This window comes from Archocentrus centrarchus, chromosome 6, assembly GCF_007364275.1.
Source record: "Archocentrus centrarchus isolate MPI-CPG fArcCen1 chromosome 6, fArcCen1, whole genome shotgun sequence".
Lineage (NCBI taxonomy): Eukaryota > Metazoa > Chordata > Actinopteri > Cichliformes > Cichlidae > Archocentrus > Archocentrus centrarchus.
Window position 1 is genome coordinate 11,099,603 of NC_044351.1, and position 20,356 is coordinate 11,119,958.

The 20,356-nt window shown below is 41.9% G+C and overlaps 1 protein-coding gene across 2 annotated transcripts in view; it reads right to left on the reverse strand.

Annotated features, from left to right (window-relative positions):
• LOC115781212 (unconventional myosin-IXAb-like) overlaps positions 1-20,356 on the reverse strand; it is a 145,286-nt gene that overhangs the window by 46,259 nt on the left and 78,671 nt on the right. For both annotated transcript variants that reach the window (XM_030730734.1, XM_030730733.1), the window contains 3 exons: positions 18,327-18,427; positions 17,903-18,029; positions 10,833-10,922 (listed from right to left, as the gene is read on the reverse strand). In XM_030730734.1, coding sequence (XP_030586594.1) covers positions 10,833-10,922; positions 17,903-18,029; positions 18,327-18,427 — 318 coding nt within the window. The remainder of the gene's footprint in view (positions 1-10,832; positions 10,923-17,902; positions 18,030-18,326; positions 18,428-20,356) is intronic.

Sequence of the window (20,356 nt, forward strand, 5' to 3'; positions counted from 1 at the left end):
ATTTCCCGCATCCACTGAAGGTCGACCGCGCACACCGCTCTCTGTGGCCCAAGCCGGCGGCGGGTGAGAAACCGCGTACCATCATCGCCCGAATACATCACTTTCAGATGAAAGAGCAAATTCTACGCCTGGCCAGGACGCAGCCGTTGGAATATAAGGGGAACAAAGTTCTGATTTTTCCTGACTACACCAGCGAAGTAATGAGCCAGCGCCGCGCCTTTCGAAACGTGATGCAAGCCCTGAGAGGGAACGGAATCAAGTTCCAGCTGCGGTACCCGGCTCGGCTGCAGGTGCAATGGCTTGATGGCAACCCCCCTGAGGTTTTCAGCGACCCGGCTCAGGCGGAGGCGGCTCGCCTGCGGAGGATGGGCGGCACGACTGAAAGGGAATAGTGAGCCAAGTGGCGTTCTTTCTTTCTTTTTCCTCTCTTCTGTCTTAAGGTGTGCTGGCCCTCCGGTGTTAGCCGCCTCCGTTATGCAGTGGTTTTTCTGACGAACTATATTTTTAATAGCGTACGGACGCCCTGAACGCATGCTGAATAACCTGGGTCTGTTCTTTCAGAAAATACATTTTAAGATTATCTGGTAGAGTTGTTTAGTTCTTATGCCAGTTTAATGTTTGTTGTGGTGGGGGTCGTCGCGACTGGACTGTGTACGGTCCGCTATCTGTCCGGCAGCTCCTGTTTTGCTTAGGGGGGGGGGATGTGCGTCGCGTTCCGCAGACGCCGTGATGTGGGAGGGGGGGGGCTCGAGGTGTGTGTTAATTGTTTGTTTCGTTCTACCCAGATGCGCATGTGTTATTTGTCTGTATCGCATAGCATCAAAACTGCCAGTTCCGACAATATATGCGTTCAATGACTGATGTTCGTGGTGGGGGGCGGACAGAGGGGAGAAATCTGCAACTGATTTCATGGAATGTAAAAGGTTTGGGCAGTGCAATGAAGAGGGGGAAAATTTTTAAACACCTGAAGTCCTTAACTGCAGACATTGTTTTCCTACAAGAGACCCATATTAGAAAAGATGCACAACATAGACTAAAGTGTAGTCGGGTGTCTCAGATATACCAGTCGCCGTTCACCTCTCATGCTCGTGGTGTGGCCATATTATTGAGAAAGAATATCCCATTTCAGACATCATCTGTGGTCAGTGACCCTATGGGCAGATTCGTGATGGTAACTGGCACCATAAACTCGGAACCATTAACTCTCCTTAATGTTTATGGCCCAAATTCAGATGATCCTAATTTTTTTAGAAAAGTTTTTGACCTGCTTCCCGATGATAGCCATTCAAAAGTAATAATAGCAGGGGACTTAAACTGTTATCTTGACCCCTTTCTTGACAGATCATCTAAACGACCAGCATCAGAAACGGCGTCTACCAAACTTCTAAATAATCTTCTCAAAGCAAGGAATATGGTTGATATTTGGAGGGCTCAACATCCTACGAGTAGAGAGTACTCATTTTACTCACATGTGCATAAATCCTATAGCAGGATTGATTATTTTCTAATAAGTAACAATCTTATTTCTCAAATCGCCGACTCTAAATATCATAACATACTGATTTCTGATCATTGCCCCCTAGCCATATCACTAAATCTGTCCCTCCCTAGGGAGGGTTATTCCTGGCGACTTAATGCAAACCTTCTTAACGATGATAACTTTGTTAAAAACATAACCTCCAAACTAAAGGACTTTATAGAAATAAACGATAATGGTGAAGTATCAGACCCCATCTTGTGGGAAGCATTAAAGACTGTTCTGCGCGGCGAAATAATTTCCTACACTTCAGCCCTTAAAAAAGAAAGAGATAAACGCCTATTTGAAATCAATTGCGCCCTCTCCAACCTGGAAAGAAAGTACCAAATCTCTGAATCACCTGGCGACTATAAGGAAATACTTAAACTTAGATATGAATATAACGAAATTATGAGCAGCCAGGTTAGCAATTTGCTTTGGAAACTACGACAGAAGAATTTTGAGCTTGGAGATAAGCCCGGCAAATTGTTAGCACTACAGCTCAAGGGTGCCCAAGCCGCGAGATCAATTTATAGCATTAAGTCAAAATCCGGCGTGCTCTTAACCAACCCTGCCGACATAAATCGTAGATTCAGAGAGTTCTATGCTAACCTGTATTCCTCCGAGAATAATGCAACACAATCCGATTTTAATGATTTTTTCGATTCCCTCCCGTTGCCTAAACTGAATAAGTCTGACAGGGACTATCTGGAGTCCGACTTGACGCTTCAGGAGGTCACAGAAGCTATAAAATCCCTACCATCAGGCAAAGTAGCCGGGCCTGACGGCTTTGGTTCGGATTTCTATAAGAAATTTTGCGACCTCCTTGCACCACTCTTGTTTAGAATGATGTCTGCTTCAAAAAAGGATGGAAAACTGCCCAGAACTCTTTATGAGGCTAACATTTCTCTTTTTCCTAAAAAGGGGAGGGACAAAACCGACCCGGCCAGCTTTAGGCCAATTGCATTGCAAAATGTTGATCGCAAGATAATCACAAAAATTTTGGCCACTAGATTGAATAAATGTTTAGCATCTATCATTCATCCGGATCAAACAGGGTTTATCCCTGGCAGGTTATCTTTTTTTAACGTAAGACGACTACTTAACACTGTATACTTCGATCATAAAAATACTAATGCCTCTATTCTGGCCCTTGACGCACACAAAGCCTTTGACCAGGTAGAATGGCCGTTCATGTTTGAATCATTGCGCAGGTTTGGGTTTGGCGAGACTTTCATCTCCTGGGTGAAACTGATATATCAAGAACCCCTGTGCTCCATCCTGACAAATAATGACCGGTCAGCTCCATTTCGCCTACAGCGCTCAGTTCAGCAGGGCTGCCCGCTGTCACCAGCACTTTTTGCTATTGCATTGGAACCACTTGCTGCAGCAATCAGGGCGCACCCGCACATAGAAGGCCTCCGAGTCGGTGGTGTTGAGACACTCATTAGTTTATACGCCGATGATGTGATATTATATTTGCACGACACTGTAAAATCTGTCCCCCTCCTCCTCAGTCTGATTACATCCTTCAGTAAAATTTCCGGGTATACAATCAATTGGTCAAAGAGTGAGTTGATGCCTCTTTCCAACACGTTCCCATCTGGATTCTTACAAAAAGTCCCATTTAAAGTGGTTGAGAGCCATCTTACCTATCTCGGTCTTACTATACCCAAAGACCCCAAACTTATATTCAAACTAAACTTCGCAGAGTTTATATCAGGATTAAAGCAAAATATTGAGTACTGGAAGACTTTGCCTCTGTCAATGATTGGACGCATTAATTCGATCAAAATGATCTCCCTACCTAGGTTCTTGTATTTATGTCAAAATCTTCCTATTTATCTTACAGCGACTTTCTACAAGGACCTGGATTCGATCATTCAATCCTATATATGGAATGGGAAAAATGCTAGGATTTCTAGAGTGCATTTACAGAGGCCGAGGGAGGAGGGAGGTCTGGGCCTACCTGTATTTAAACACTATTACTGGGCTGCCAATATCAGAGCACTAATGTATTGGCAACAGGGCCTCCCGGGTAACCCAGGGATGAATTTCCCTCTGTGGCTCAAGATGGAATCCAATCTGGTGAATAACTCCTCCCTACCAGCTATGCTGTTTGCCCGCCTCGAAAAACCAGAAGCCTATCGAAATTTGAGCTTTGTGTTAAGACACGAAGTAAGAATCCTAAATCAGATCAGGACCTTCCTTGCATTACCAAATACATCAGCACAGACGCCGTTTTGCTTTAACCACAGTTTCTTGCCTCCTTGGCAGGACAAAGCTTATCATGATTGGAGGGAAAAGGGGCTAGTGTCGATTAAGGACATGTATATTGGCAATAAGTTTGCATCATTCAGCCTATTGAAAGAAAAATACAATCTGCCCCATTCACACTTCTTTCGATATCTGCAGGTCAGGCATTACATTAAGTCAAAAATTGAGAACTTTGACACCTTTCCACGGGAGCACGGTGTTCTTGACATACTTGTGAGTTCCCCTGACTCTAGACATCTCATTACAAGAATTGTACATCTACTTAGTGACCACACTGTAGCACACACCACAAAAATCAGGGAGGCCTGGGGAAACGAGCTAGGGATAACGATCCCTGAACCCTTATGGAACAGATGCCTCTCCAAAATTCGCTCGTGTTCAATAAACAGCAGACATCAGCTAATTCAGTTTAAAATCACGCATCGGTTACACTACTCAAAGGTCAGATTGCATAAGATTTATCCCTCTGTCTCCCCCATATGTGACAGGTGTAACATCTCTGAAGGCACACTGTCTCATGCTTTTTGGTCTTGTCCTTCATTAAAGGGTCTTTGGTCTAAAGTGTTTGACTGGTACTCCAAAGCATACAAGACTCCCATACAACCTGAACCAGAACTTATAATTTTTGGATGCCCTCGAGCGCAGGGGACTATACCCGCTACAATGCGGCAACCACTGGAACTGGGACTGATTGTTGCCAAGAGACTAATCCTGAGGGACTGGAGGTCCTCTGCTTCCCCTTCATTTCGCCTTTGGGTGACGGACATGATGTCCATAATACAGATGGAAAGACTTCGTAAAGGCTCTAAAGACACTTTTTCATACTACTGGAATCCCTTCCTGGAACACTTTTCACAGACTAGATTAAGCTGAACATACTTTGTCGTGGACTCTCCCCTCGGTTGCCCCTCAATGGGTGTCTGTACTCTCATGTATGTGACTTTATATACATTTGCTGTGTGGGTACACCATTTGTCAACTGGAATGTTTTATGTATAACTTGTGCATCTGGGTTCTGTTTGTTTGTCTGTATGTTCTAATCTTGAAAATTTAAAATAAAATTTATAAAAAAAAAAAAAAAAAAAAAAAAAAAAAAAAAAAAAAAAAGCAACACTGCCAAGAGGACCTATTATTGCACCTCAATGAGCAAAACAGCAACTATGTTTTCTCTTTAGAGATGATGAAAAGCATGCTAAGCTAATATAAGCAGACTTGACTTGGACTCCAGAGCGTGTTCTCTGGCAGCAATAAGTGTTATGATTGAATGGGGAGAGTAATGAGACAAAAAAACCTGCTTCGTCTAGGTCAAACATTTTTACGCCCCCAAAATCTGTTATGCATAGACCCCAATTTGAAAAGACTGCTCAGTGTGATCCAATCAGAGTGGCTGTAAACAACTGTGCCATCTTGCTGTATAAAATTAAATGTTTAAATATTATTAAGTTTTATTTTGGCAATAAGATCAGCAGGAAGAACAGTAAACTGAGAAATCTGGACACTCAGTATTCTTACATATGCAGCTTTAGTCCGAAAACAAGTCTGTTTTAAGCCACTACATTTCTATAAGCTAGCTTTATTTGATAGTATGCAACTAGTATCATAGCAGAATGTGGATAATTCAGAAAGCTAAGAGTACCATTAGCACCCACACAGGAAGCAACTAGGGGCAACATGGCGACCAGAGACCACAGAATGTCAATGACCTTCAGCAACTTCAAGCAACAACAGGTAAAAATAACTGCTGGCAACCCAAAGTGAGCAGGTCCACAGAATTAAACTGTTCTCAGCTTCGAGGTGAACAGTTGAAATGACTACCAGAGTGAAGTATAGCACTCATTAACATATGAGGGGATGGTAAAAACATTTACCCAGGTGCTCTTTCAAAGAAGTTTCTCTCATACACTGGCCGCTGACATCTCTGGTCCAACTGAAGTTTGACGGGTGGGTCATCTGCACAGGTAATCCCCCCCCCCCCCCCCCCCCCCCCCCAACAATTCAAATTTCTTTCATAACTTTTTATGGACTTGCAATAATAATGTGCAGTTGGAACAAAATCCCAAGTCATACCTCTCCTTTCCTCAAGGAGCACTATTTTTGATATGAAATATTTGGGCTATAAACTTTAAATTACAATACAAAGCTTTTTCACCAGGCTGTGACCAATTAGTAGAGCCTCAGCACTTTGGCTGAGGACGGTAGCTTACTATTCTGTGAGAAGAATGCATCCTCTTTCCTTGCGCTGCCTACAAAGACTGTTTTTGGAGAAGGCAGAGATGGAGGCAGAAATTCAGAAATCTACAAACAGTCACGAACATGGAGGAGGAACCACATTCCTTTTGGAAGACTGACATTTACTCAAATTACAAGGACATAAAAATATGATTAAGCTTCGTGGATTTCTGTTCTACAATCACAAGCAGTATTATAACTACTGCAGAGGCCTTTGTGAACCCGATCAAGCGCCAACGCAGATGCACTATGGACTGAACCGCTTGCAGCCAACTGCCATGATGAAGCAAAACTGCATTTTTTAAAAGCTGCCTCCGCTCTTTTGCATTATTGATCGCTTGTGATATTTTTAGCAGGCGGGTCTGTGACGTGTCCGTGCCCACAAAGTTATGTAAGATTTCTATGAATAATACAAAAAGAATCACAATTCTGCGGCACATTTGATGTGAACATCTGACATGCTCACTGAGCATGTGCTGTGTCTGTGTTTTGCCATGTAGTTGAATTATTCATAACAATGGGACAAATTAAGGAACTAGGAGGGAACAAGGCTGGAAGCAAATGGATAGAAAATGTTTCTCAGGATGACCACCCAAGAAACAGATGAAATAATTAGCAGGACTTTATCAGAGACTTTTGTAAACTGTAGCAGTATGGGCTGTTAAACTGGGTTTTAGCTGGTGTTTCTGATTATAAGGATCTGGAAGGGGAACTTGTTGTTCTCACTCTCTCCATCTCTTGTTCCTCCTCTTGAAAACCACAGGAGGCGTGAAACACCAGCATGAGTTCACACTGCACGTGGCCCGCTAGCTTCCTCGCTGCAGGGTGTTTAATCTGCGTATTTCACCACAATATGCTGACGTGCATATGTTTTTGATTAGTATTTATGTACTTGCTATCTGTATCAGTGCCCATATATGTACAGCTATTAAGGGTTTGTGATGCATTTTACAATCCTTCAGCAAGAGGGGAGTGCCTTTATATTCTAACCATACAGCTTCAACCACTTTTAAACTAATACATATGAATAGAACCCGCTTGAATGACAGACTGATTGCTCCCTGCCACCGCTGCCCGATCCCCGCACGTACACTTCCCCTTCCCCTTCCCTATGTCTGTCTTTCAAACAGGAAGAAGGAAGTGGTGGAGTCAGATTATCTGGGGCTACATCAAAATTGTCAAACTGCTTGCCTTATCACGACAGACACGGGCTCACATGCGTTTACTGACGCATGCACGCAATCAAGATCTCACACATGTAGACACTCGCTTCTCCAGCTCAGACCGATCTGTGTCTGAACCCAAACTAAATCCCACAGGGGGTCAGGGTTATGTGCACCCAGCTTGGTAAGATTAATAAAGGGTATCAGTAATGACATAATAACAACTGTTTAGATACTGATGCCTGCCCGCCCATCCGTCCGTCCGTCCATCCATCCATCCATCCATTTTTTCCCCCCATTTATCCAATTCAGGGTCGCCGTTGGGCTGGAGCCTTGATGTCAAACTAAACCGTCATATTTTTTTCTGAACTTTCTTCTCATTGACTGGCCCTCACTAAACAGAAGACTCCTGCAGCAGTTGTGCTGTGTGCCCGAGATGACCATTTCAAGGGCATCCCCCCATTTATGACATGATATAGACCCAAGAATTTGAAAAAAAAAAAAAAAGTCTAAAACCAAACGCTTAGCAGTCTGAAGCCTGAGCTATTGGCTCACAGAGATTCCAGCCATGACTGCATCAGTATACATATGACAGAAAATAATAAAAACAGGTCCACTTTAACAATACCTTCATGCCTGGTGGTAACTGAGATACTGGCCATTTTCAGGGCACAGTATGTACAATGCAGGCTTTGTAAGTTACCTGTTTGACTGTGTGACTGGCTTTTAAACTAGTTCAGATGTTAAAAAAAAAATCTGAAGCTTAACACTCAGATTTTTGGTAAATGAAGTGTTCTACTTTCAGCAAAAGAATCTGAAAACAGTCTTTCATTGTCATGAATGGCATTTTGTTCAAGCGATTCAGAAAAATAACAATGAGCAAAACGCGCTTTGGAATGGGAAACTTTAACATTTAGAAGTGAGGAGCAGTACTTACAGTATTTCTCTCCACTCATTATGAAAAACCTCAAAAATTACACTTCAGCACATAAACTAAGCAGGGCAGACAGTATTGTATATACTAAGAACAAATGCTTTGTAGTCTGTTCTTACAGTGCTATAACATTTACCATGTTATCTGAGTTTAGCATGTGTGCATCTTAACATCTGCTAAATATCGCTAATTATAGTTAAATGTTGTGCATTTTCTCTATTTTTTCTCTATTTTTTTCCCCATTTAGATCTCCTTGAGCAAGTCTGAAGGACAGAAAAATAGCTGCTGAGTACAACCTTCCTGGTTGAGTAGGGTTTTACTTTTACTGTGATTATTATTTCCAGATAAATCCACAAAGTTTGTAAAGGTGATTCAACCAGAGATCATCCAGTCAGTTTGGGGATTGTCTAAAAGTTAGAAAAACACCATCTTTGAATCCAGAGCGCTCAGAGGGTTCAGCAGGTCGGACACCTCATCCAAATCTCCCCACCTCCAATGTGGGTGGATGGGACAGCTGCCTTGCACATTTTCTCAACCTTTCTTCTCCAGGCAGGAAGAAATCATTTCTGAGAAGAACCAGCAACATTTGCCAGGTTCTTTTTTCCACATTTCCTTTGTATAAAAACAGGCGTGTTATGGATTCCACAGGTGGCCTCGACTCGCTCCCACGGCCCTCGGTCAGACTGGGGCAGGTTTTCACTTCTAATTTTACATGATTTTGGCATTATGCCTTTACTGATGTGCAGTGAGTGGACACGAAACCAGGGGAAGAGTGTGGGGGAATGACACGCAGGAAATGGCCTGAGGCAGACTCCAACCTTCTGGTATTTGATTTAGTTTAAAGGTTGAATTAAGGGTCACTGTTATGATGCTATTCCTTATTCTCTTTGACACATATACTGTTACAGTTGAAGATGGTCATCTTAAATGTGGCCAAACTTTCAAATAATGAGAACAAACAAACCCTATGAGCCAAAACCACAAGCTTCAAGCTGCTCTAAACGCTTGTTTTTCTACTCTTGGCTCTGTACGATACCAGAACAGCAGCTCTCCCTAATATAGTCATACTGTACTATACACAGAGAACAGAAGCTCCACATACTTTGTGTTTGCAAGAGGAAGCCAATCAGAAGACCGTTTGCTTAGGGAGGATGGCCTTAAAAGGAGAGGAGCTAAAACAGTTTGTTTCGGATAATGGACGACCTGAGAGGACACGCCAAAGATCAATACAAATTACGTAAGGATTATTTTGAACTGAGAAACATGCAAAGCAATTCTAGTAGAGGGGGTTTATCTAGAGAATAGATTACACTGAAAAGGGGCTGAAAGACACAGGGCATGTGTCCCAATGTCCATGTAAAGCTAGCTAAAGCTAAACTTAAAGCTAGCTTTAAACACTGAAATCCACTTTTTGCCAAAAGATGTCCTCTAGTTACATCTTGTAAACAATCATATTTATACATGTTCATCATGTGTATTCTTGAAATGCTAATTTCACGACAATTTAGACACATTTTTCTTTCTTTGAGTGCACAGTTGAGGATTTCCCATAATGCTAATCTGCTTTTTTTGTTTTTTTTAAATCACTGCCTCCACAGATGAATGGGGGATCTGAAGGTTTCTGCAGGTACTTGTGTTTCCCTTTATCTCTTGCTCATCTCAAGATAAGACCAGCTCAACAAGGAAGGACAGGTGGGGACATTCATGGCACGACACCAGAAGCCTTGGAACATCATTCATCAAAGCTGCGGCTCTAATCCAGGAATAGATTTCTGATCACATCGTCTGAGCCTCTCTTACACAGCCAGTCCAAAAATAAGTGAATTTATGCTTTAAAATATGTGTGACTGGAGGAGAAAGAGACAGACAAACAGACTGAAGCAGGATCTTGTTTCTGGCCTCTGTGCTGTATATTCCAGTGGAGGTTGCACATTCCTAAGACAAGACCACATGACTGGAGCAACGGGGGTGTGGGAGAGTGGGAGCAACCATTGTTGGGTGAAAATAACCCATAGATCAGATGGGGAGGTGGAGCTTAGCAGGGTTACAGGCAATTTATGTGTAGCATTTCCATTCCTCAGACAAAAGGCCCTGAAGCCACAAGCACAGAGGAGGACTGTGCAGTTCTACACTGAGCTCGGCTGGAGAGATAAGCAAAATCCACTGAATATTAATATTCAGGAGCACTATGATGCCCTTCAGTGGAGTTTATCTAGGTCAAAAGAGGTGGCAAAGAAGTTCTCCAGACTGCAAGTCTAGTGGATATGGTTTACTCAAATTGCTGCTGCCTGGCATGACAGGAAACAGGAAGTTGCAGAGGAAGACCCCTATCAAAAGAGAATGCCACAACAAACTCCCCAGACAAACTCTAAAGCATGCAAACACAAACAAAGAATCTCCCGTACAGATGACGCACTTCAAATCAAAACATTCGCCGCCAATGTGCTTTCCTGAGACTGACTGGAGTGTGATCAAGCCGCGCTCCCGCTGCTGCCACACCACGCAGCAGCACCATCAGAAGCAAAGCAGCAAAAATACTTAACAAAATTAAGATCATCACTTATTCTCTACATTTTGTTAAGTATGTTGTGGCACTAAAGGACCAGAGGTTCCCAGAAGATTTACCAGTTTTAGAAGGTGAAACAAAGCCACTGTATTTGGGACACACGTGTCATACTCTGATATCTGATGTGGTGCAGTTATTAAAGGGTACCTCTGCAAGTTTGTAGGGCACTATGAGCCTCTCTCCTACAGTCACTGTCTTCCGGGTTGTCAGTGCTTCAAGCAGCATCTCCTCTTTCACCTGTGAAAATAAACAACAACAACAAAAGGTCAAAGGCTTTACAAAGTCTGAAAAGTGCAGAGAAGCAGGGCTTCATTTTTAGTCTTTTCACTGTTTTACGCACCTTTTGTTTTACAATTAGGACAGAACGGATCGTGTCATGAGAGTAGTTGTGAGAACTTTTAATTTAATCTAAATCAGCGGTCTGAGCTGTGGTCAATTTTACAGCATTCTCACTGACTAAGACATTAAGCCTGGCTTGCCATCCCACACCAAATTAAGACTGCAAAGCCAAATGTCAGCGTGTTTCTCTGATTTACCGCAAAACATTTCATTGCAATCTGACACAACTGATGTGGAAAAATTTAAACATTCTCTTGAAATTTTACATCTCAGACATCATCATCTGTTTACTAAATGGATGGTTCAATAAAAGTGAAAGTTTTCACAATGTAGTTGCACTAGGTACAGAAAATAAAGTGATTTTTAAAATTGATCATTAGGCAATGGTTTCCACATTATGCCATACATTCATGCAGCATTCATATAACCACGGATGGTTTAGAACCAGGAATGTCTTTGGACTGTGGGATGAAACCAGAGTGCCCAGAGGAAATCCACACAGGCACAGGGAGAACATACAAACTCAACCCCAGCTGACTGCGAGGTTCAAACCGACGGCCTTCTTGCTGTGAGATTACAGTGCTGCATCGCCATGCCGCTAACTCATAAGATTACATTATCAGTATTTTTTTCATTAATTTGATGAAATGTCCTGAAGTCAAAAACAGATAATCCCATTTGGTTATATCATATATATATAAACAGGTTATTGATTGACTTTGTTGCAGTGTTTGCAACATAAAATATACCATATACCCATTTTGCTGACCGTAACTCTAACATATCTGCTGCTTTTAACCAATATAGCTGACACAACATCATCACACATATTATACAGTACAAGACTATGTGACTTTCCATGCACACACTCTAAAAATGGCCCCAGACAAACCATCGATGACAGGGCCACACTAGGAGAAGCAGATGCCACTGCACACATCCACTCCATCTACAGGGATTATGGGCGTGGGCTGAACAGCTGCTCCTGAGGTCACGCACGTGTGTGTGTGTGTCTGTGTGTGTGTGAATACATGCGAGAACAAGCCATTGCAAGGCTGCCTGATGTCTTCATGCTTAAAGAGCAAGGGTGTTAATGTTATAGTTAATACCATTATGGATCTAATTTTGTCAGTTGCCTCCTTTGTAAATGCTCTGACATAAATGGGTGTGTGAGTGTGTGTGTGTGTGTGTGTGTGTGTGGGGGGGGGGGGGGGGGGGGGTCACTTGTGCGTGAGTGGGTTGGTGGAGGGGAGGTGGAATAATCAGACTTCATTTCACACTGCCTGGTAATCCCCCCACAAAGAGCAAAGCCTATTCTGCAGCCCAGTGATTGGTCTTTAGCTGGTACATTTCCATGTATTAGTTGTTTGGTGACGGGTGTGATGCTCTGTCATGATCTAATACTCTAATGCACAGAAGTTTGTAAGCACCACTTTGGGGCCAGTGATTCTGTATTGAAGTCAACGGATTTTTTTCACAACACTTTTAGTGTGATTTTAATGAGGACAAATGAGGCTCCCTTTTCTGTGTCTGTAAAAGACAGAGTTCCTGATCTGAGGACGACATCTTTCCAGAGGCATAAAAGAGACGCACAGCACACAAACAATTCTGAATAGAAATCTATGGGAAAATATGAGCCAATCGTATTGCATATCTACACAGCAGAGGTTCACAGCAGTTTCAGCTGTGTGGTGGTGGTCATATCTACTCATTATTGCAGTAAAGTTGGCTCACTGTATCCACAGTATGAATTAACACGGAACATCCAGGGGAAAGGTTTCTTAAACCTTTTATTGAGTCAAAGCTATTAAACTTTTTAAGGGTTTCCTTCATCAGGTTGTCTGATGATTCTATGCATGCAGGTTTCATGTCCTGGGTGAAGTTAAAATAATGAATCTCTTTCTATTCATTTAGAGAAGAGCTTTAAAATAACTGCCTGGATGCAGTGCCAATATACAGTACAGTAGCTACCACGTGGCAGGAATTGCTTTTAGACCGGGGGTGGACAATTAATTTTCCCAAGGGAACATATGAGGAACTGGGACTGTTGCAGAGGGCTGCAACAATAAGATGAACTCAGTTCTGCTCAATATTTTTATAATATTTATATAATGTTTATCTCTTTATAAAAAGCTACTGGTAAGAGTAGATATTATAATGAAAATGTATTTAATCAACATCTGCAGAAACAACTATGAACAACATATGTATATTTTTGCAAAATTTTAAAGACTTTTAACTTTATACAAAGAGCTACTGTTATTTTGATTGTAGTTTAATTACTTCATTTGCAGTTTTCTGGTTCTTCTTTCTTGTTCAGTGAGAGAAAGTTAGTCTGTTTTGGGCTTGAACAGGTGCATTAAAGTCAGGTTCAGTGTCTGAGGTGGAAATACGAAGGACAGTCACATCAACAGCAAATGCAAGATCTGCCTTCCACTCTACATCTGGGAGCTCTGGAATCTCCTCATCTTTCTTCTCACAAAGCTCTCCAATTTCTGCCCTCAGGTCCCAAACTCTTTTTTAGCACTTTGCCCCTGCTGAGCCACCTGGCAGCTGTGTGGTAGCCTATGTCGCCATGTTTAGTCTCATGCTCCTCCAAAAGTGCAACAAACTGTCTGTGATTCAGTGAGCTCACCCTGATGAAATTAAATATTTTGGTTACAACATCAGCAATGTGGTTCACTTTTAGACTTACAGGACACCTCCTGGTATGTAATATAATTCAAAAATTCCAATTTCATTTCTGCATTCATTTGAGTCACTTTATCTCGCATCCATTTCAAAAGTTCGACATTTTTCCCTGCTAGATTTGGGCACAGCTTTACAGACCACTGTCAACATGTTGGAGCCAGAGGGCAGTGCCAAAAATATGTGAAACAAGCGGTCTGTGTGCTGCTCTTCTTTGTGTTATTACTGATACTTCAGCATCCTGCAGAGAAGACAGAAGTTAGGACGTCGAGTGTTAAAAACAATGAAAACTATCAGCTCTGTCCACTCTGAGCTTCTCATGCTGCTTTTTTGATCTGCTCAGGTCCACTCAGCCAACATTTGACCTACACATACAGTATGTTGCATACCCGAAATCCTTCACTTACTGTAACCAGGGACCTAGACAAATGGACACAAACGCAGTACCGTGCATCTCACATAAGTTTTCAATCTATGCAGACACATGAAAATGGTTCAAAAAGGTTGGTTTATGGGGTGAAAGTGACTCCTGGGAGCCTGACTGTGTCCTAATGGAGATGTTTTCATTTCACAGCATGATAGCTGCTTTGGGTTTGGAAAAGGGTCCCGGAAACATCCAGGGTCCCTCTGTTTGCAGTTTGCATGCTGGCGTGGGTTTCCTCCAGGTGCTCCACTTTTGCCTGCCAGCAAAAACATGCTAGGTTGATTCTCCTGTTATTGCGACTAAGACAATAGCTTACATCTGGAGTTGATCCCACTGTTCCTTGTACTTACAGTAGGATGAGTTAAATGCAGAGAATGAGCTTCCCTACTGGAATCAATAAAGGATATCTAACCGCTTATAACATCTGATGTTTTCGGTAGCTGTTACTAATATTAGCTGACATCTACCACAGGGATTGCCTGCTTGAAGTTATTAAGAAAATACTTTAGTATCTGGTTATTGGTACAGTCAGCACCCTAAAGTTGATCCCAAGTTTTATCTACTATAGTTAGAGGGGATCAACATGCAGCTGGTCTTGATATTCAAAAGTAAATGCAGCAGTTACAGTAAATATGCTCTAATGCTGTATATTTGTTGAAACTCTATTCTTTGCCACTTTGTCTAAAACCAAAGAGGCAAAGGGAAAAAAAGACATTCAACTACCATCAACAGTTTCAGGCCTTAGTGCCATTTATTTTAACAGAAAGCTTCTCTCTGTGGGCTGATTTACAGTTTACATGGAAATGTTTCTGGCTAGGTTAAATCACTCCACTCCAAACCTCAGAGGATCCAGTCTGTCAACTGGCTGTCAGCCTATATGAGCTTTACTTCCTCTTCCAGTTTCACCTCTACAGGAAACAGGAAGTAGCAGTCATTTTCATGCCCATTCATGCGTCGATCCACACTCAGTTCGCTTTGAAAGGTGCTGCAGGTAACATGCCGCAGCAGTAGCTAGTGAGTGCAGCGGTGAACACATCTCATCCTGTCTGAAATGTTGAATCGTTTTACACATCAAACGCTGGATATTCATGCAAATTTAGGCCTCGCTTAGAGCCCGAGTGTACATGTCTGCAATCAGCTGATATCAACAACCTATTTAGCCATTTAACAGAATCTCTTACACAGTCTTTAAATAAAACCGCGCGCCATCAATAAAATATCAGCGCTAAGCAGTTTTGATGGTGCCTCTCGCTGGTCTATACGCCCATTCAGATTCTTAGAATGAAGCAATGTCTGCAAGATAAGTGCAAAAATAAAATCTAAATCTATTTTTTAGTCTTATGACAATTCATGCAGTAAACAGTTACAGGGGTGCAAGATCAAAAGAAGTAAAGCAGAAACATTTGCATAGATGAAACAACATCAAAATTGTGCATTGGTCGAACTAATTCAGTATATTGTTTATATCTAAATCGGGCAAAATATGTTAATTCAAAGGCACATAGAGGAGTTTTCTGGCTCTACTGTCAAGCTTCAAAGGCCAAATATTCAAACTCATTGTAAATTCCCAACAGGTCAGTAAACTATCTAACTCACTCCTCCCATAATAAACGATACCTTTTTTCCATTCTTTCATCCAATTAAAGCACCCTGTCTCACCATAAATCTTAATGCTTAAGATTCCCTCAAAACATGGATTCATCATGACCCTTCCTTTCAGGTCAGCACTGTGGGTTGGTTCCCTCTTTCTTCATGTCTCTTTAAGAATGTTTTATATGACCCAGGGGACAGATAGCCAGAGGCTCTGCATCAAATAACAGACATCCAAATAAACTTGAACTTAAAAAACTGACCCCTGAGCATGTGGCCTACATGTGGCTCAACTCGCCGCACTGCCACTCTGGGTCCCCCGGGGAAACAAAGAGACCAGTCTGGATGTTAAAGGCGAACACTCCACAGTCATAACATCCCCGCTGTGCTGTTGACAGGAGTCTCCGGCACACTTTGGACATTGTTTTGTCACCGACTCAACAAGCACATCCGGCTTGTTGAGTCAGGGAAATGACACCTCCCTAAATCCAAAGATAAATCAGAACAGTATGTGGATATTTGAGCTGTCCACGCTAGGCACACTGTACAGTGTGTGTGTGTGTGTGTGTGTGGGTTGGTGTGTGTGTGTGCGCGCGCGTGTGTGTGTGGTCTGTACTCAGTGTCAAGAATGTCCAAATGCAGCTCAACATCATAAACTTGTAAACACTGCGTGGCACATAAACACTGCCAGAAAATGTTTTTCCAGGTCTCGATTTTCCTTTGCACAGTTAAAGAGTGAACAGCAGTCTAAATCTACACAACAAACTGGTGAGTGGACCATGACCACTTAAAAAGGTTGATTAGATTCTGGTCATTGTATAGATCGAGTCTTTACAGTGTAAGCTGTGGGGGGAAAGGTAGATTTCACCTTTGATGCTTCAAAAACATTTTGCTAATTTGCTCAAGTTAGTAATATATGAATGAAGATGCCAAATGCTACTTTATGGGCTTAAAAAGGAGGCCAAGTGGAACCGCCAAAAACTGCACTGCTACAAATGGCAACTTGAGGCTTGCTCTAAAATTAAATCAATCCCCAGCTTGGGTGAACGTGGCTTGCAAATGCACAACTGTACACAGGCTGGACAGTGGAGCCTAAGATAACATTTGCCAAATGGATGCTGAGAAGGGTATCAGCTGAGCCACCAGCTGATACTGGCTGACACTGAGATCAGCTGGTCTGCTGGGATTGATGCTGAGTTGGACTTCCTGGCTTATTCTTGATTCTATTATTAGTCTGAGATTTACTGCAACCGTCTGCAGTCTGGTTGCTGAAATCAAAGGCTGGGTGAACTTCACTTGAACTTCATTTTCGGAGACAACGTGCTGCCAGTGAGAAAACTAATGACCTGAGTGTAATGTGCAGGAAGTGACATGAGCATGAAAGAAGTAGTTTTAAAAAAAGAAGGAAGAAAAGATGTTGGCAAACAAATCTTTAACAAATGCATCACAATACCCCTTTAACAAAGCTGTTATCTGTGCTTCCCATGCTCCTCTAATAATTTAAATATGATTTAACTATGCAGGTGAAATTAGGACGGTAACAGGGACTCGTTGTTCCTGTTAGGAAAGCAGCAACACACCAGGATAAGAGGTCTGAAAATAACCTCTACACAAACAGTACTTTGTAGAAGTACTGGCTGGTTGGACGGCTCTTTGGGACCTGAAGCACCTCTTAACTTCCTCTGTCACCACAAACTGTGCTTGTACACAGAGAGTCCTCAGCTCTCTAAAAGGCTTTTTGTAAAACCCACATGTGGGAGGAATCGCATTTTCTCACAGCATTCAACAAACACACAGCGCACAGAAAAAAAAAGCTTATTTACCCGAATGGATGTTACTTAGTTTTTAAAGTTCATGAAGTCTGTGTGATGAAATACTAAAAATGGCAAAGAAAGAATTTAGGGAGAATAAACAAGTCCTGTGGTAAAGCTCTGCTCCAATTCTTCATTTTTTATAACCCTTCTAAGCATTAAGAGTATTGCATTTCAGCCTAAAGTCAGAAAGATGTATAATACTCAGACATCTTAATGTGCCATTTTCCATTTGATTTTCATAAAGAAATTTTGGATATACACAGCTCTTTGACATTTATTGATTTAAAGCATGAACTAAGGTCTGACAGATGAACTTTAATACTGCTGAGTCGGTGTTTGTGGATCTGCACCATGCTGCTCACCTCTAGCAGCTCTGACACGATGGGCAGGACCTCTGGGTTACAGATGTCGATGGAATCGTCCCTGTAGGTCTTCTTTTTGTAGCGGATGTTTCCCAGGTGGAGGATGGCTGACAGCAGGGAGAAAATCCTGACGAGGAACAAAGGCCCTTTCATTATCACATTAACAAACGTTACCTTCTCAATGTGCAGGCTTTAAGGTGAATATTTGGTACTCTGATAATGTATTTATCTGTAAATATAGGGGACTGAAAATGTGAAGTAACTGAAGATAACAGCCCCTACAACTAATTAAGGATGAGATGAGATGAGATAAGATGCTTCATTTAAATGACTTCAGACCCTGATTCTAACAGACTGTGGAGTCGTAGTTCTTTAACCTTTTACCCACAAACAGGTGTGCTTGTAGCCGTGCAGCTAATCTTACTGTTTGCGTGTGGTGGGCAGGAAGCCGACCATCTCCATAGCCAGCTGCAGCCGCTCAAAGTCATGTTTGAGATCTTCTCCTTCTACTGTGAAGCAGTCCTGCTGGTGTCAGGTGGAAACACACAAAGACAGGGAGAGACATCAGAAACATCAAGAAATTATGACTACAAACACTTAAACTCAACAACAATAGAATTCTTCATATTGTATCTATTGTGGAAGTGTGCAGCAGAAGCTAAACCACTGTAGGCTGTATATATGTGACACTAAGCAGGGTTTCCAACAGAATTTCTTATATAAAATGAGACAGATTTCCTCAAGTTATCAGAGCAAGTTGAAACATAACACTGAGCCCCAAATCAAGAATAACAAGTCAAGCTTTTCAACTCTTAAGTCATGCGGTACCCCTGTCCAGATTTCAAGCACTATTTAAAATAAATTCTGAATCATTATCTTCTAATATATTTACAAAAAACCTAAGGTTAAAATATCAGAAATCTGTATTTTCCTAATGCACTATTGTGTATCTACACTCACTGGCTACTTTGGGTACACTAGTTCAACTGCTTGTTAGTCCAAATATCTAAACAGCCAATCAATGCATTTAGGATGAAGCTCAAATCGAGTATCAGAACGGGGCAGAAAGGTGATTTAAGTCACTTTGAGTGTAGCATGGTTGTTCAGAAGCTGCAGATCTACTGGGATTTTCCCACAAAACTATCTCTAGGGTATACAGAGAATGGTCTGACAGACAAAATATCCACTGAGCGGCGGTTCTCTGGCCTAAAACGACTTGCTGATGCCAGAGGTCAGAGAAGAGTGGCCAGACTGCTTTGAACTGATAGGAGGGCAACAGTAACTCAAATAACCACTCACTGCAACCAAGGTATGCAGACGAGCATCTCTGAATGCACAACATGTCGAACCTTGAAACAGATGGGCTACAGCAGCAGAAGACCACACCTAAGAAATAGAAGACTGAGCCATGCAGTGAAGTGACTCATGCAGGCTCACCAAAATTGGACAGCAGCAGACTGGAAAAATGTTGCCCGGTTTGACGATTTTCCATTTCTGCTGTGACATTTGGATGGTAGGGTCAGAACTGATCACGAACAACATGAAAGCATGGATCCATCCTGCCTTGTATAAACAGTTCAGGCTGGTGCATCATTTAAACACCAGCATTGTTGACCATGTCCATCCCTTTATCACCACAGTCCACCCATCTTCTGATGGCTGCTTCCAGTAGGATAACATCATCTCATAAAGCTCAAATCATCTCAAACTGGGTTCTTGAACATCACAGTAATTTTACTGTACTCAAATGGCCTCCACAGTCACCAGTTCCACCACATCTTGAGATGTGGTGGAACTGGAGATTCACATCATGATTGCGCAGCCAACAAATCTGCAGCAACTGTGTGATGCTATCTTGTCAATATGGACCAAAATCTCTTAGAAATGTTTCCAGCACCTGCTGAATCTGTGCAACGAAAGAATTAAGGAAGTAAGTAAGTAAGGAAGGTACTAGCAAGGTGTACCTAATAAAGTGTCTGTACCTTTCAATCCAGCTTAAGCCAAGTGATTGGCTTCTTTTGGACTGACAGAATTCAACATTATTTTGAATTATTGTTGGGTTTGTTGATAGTATCCAGTCTTTCCAAGTAAAAAAAGATAAAGTCTATGTGGAGCCGTGAAGCACTTTTAGAGTTTGTCACGTTGGATCTTGAGTCATCAGATTCATAACTGGAGCCTGACATGGATTTATGTGACACATGGCAGTCAATTATGAGGAAAACACATTTACTGGGCTGGACCACAATGTAGAAACTAAACTCTATACTGTATTAAACGACCATCTTACTCAGCTAAGCAACTAACAGCAATTAATTTAGTAAACTGCACTTTACTTTGAGTAATAATGTAAGACATTAGGGTTTATTTCAGCTATCTGTTGATGGGGGAAACCCTGCTAAGTGAACATCAGTACATTCCTGTGTAACCATGAGCCATCACATAGTGTTTGCTATT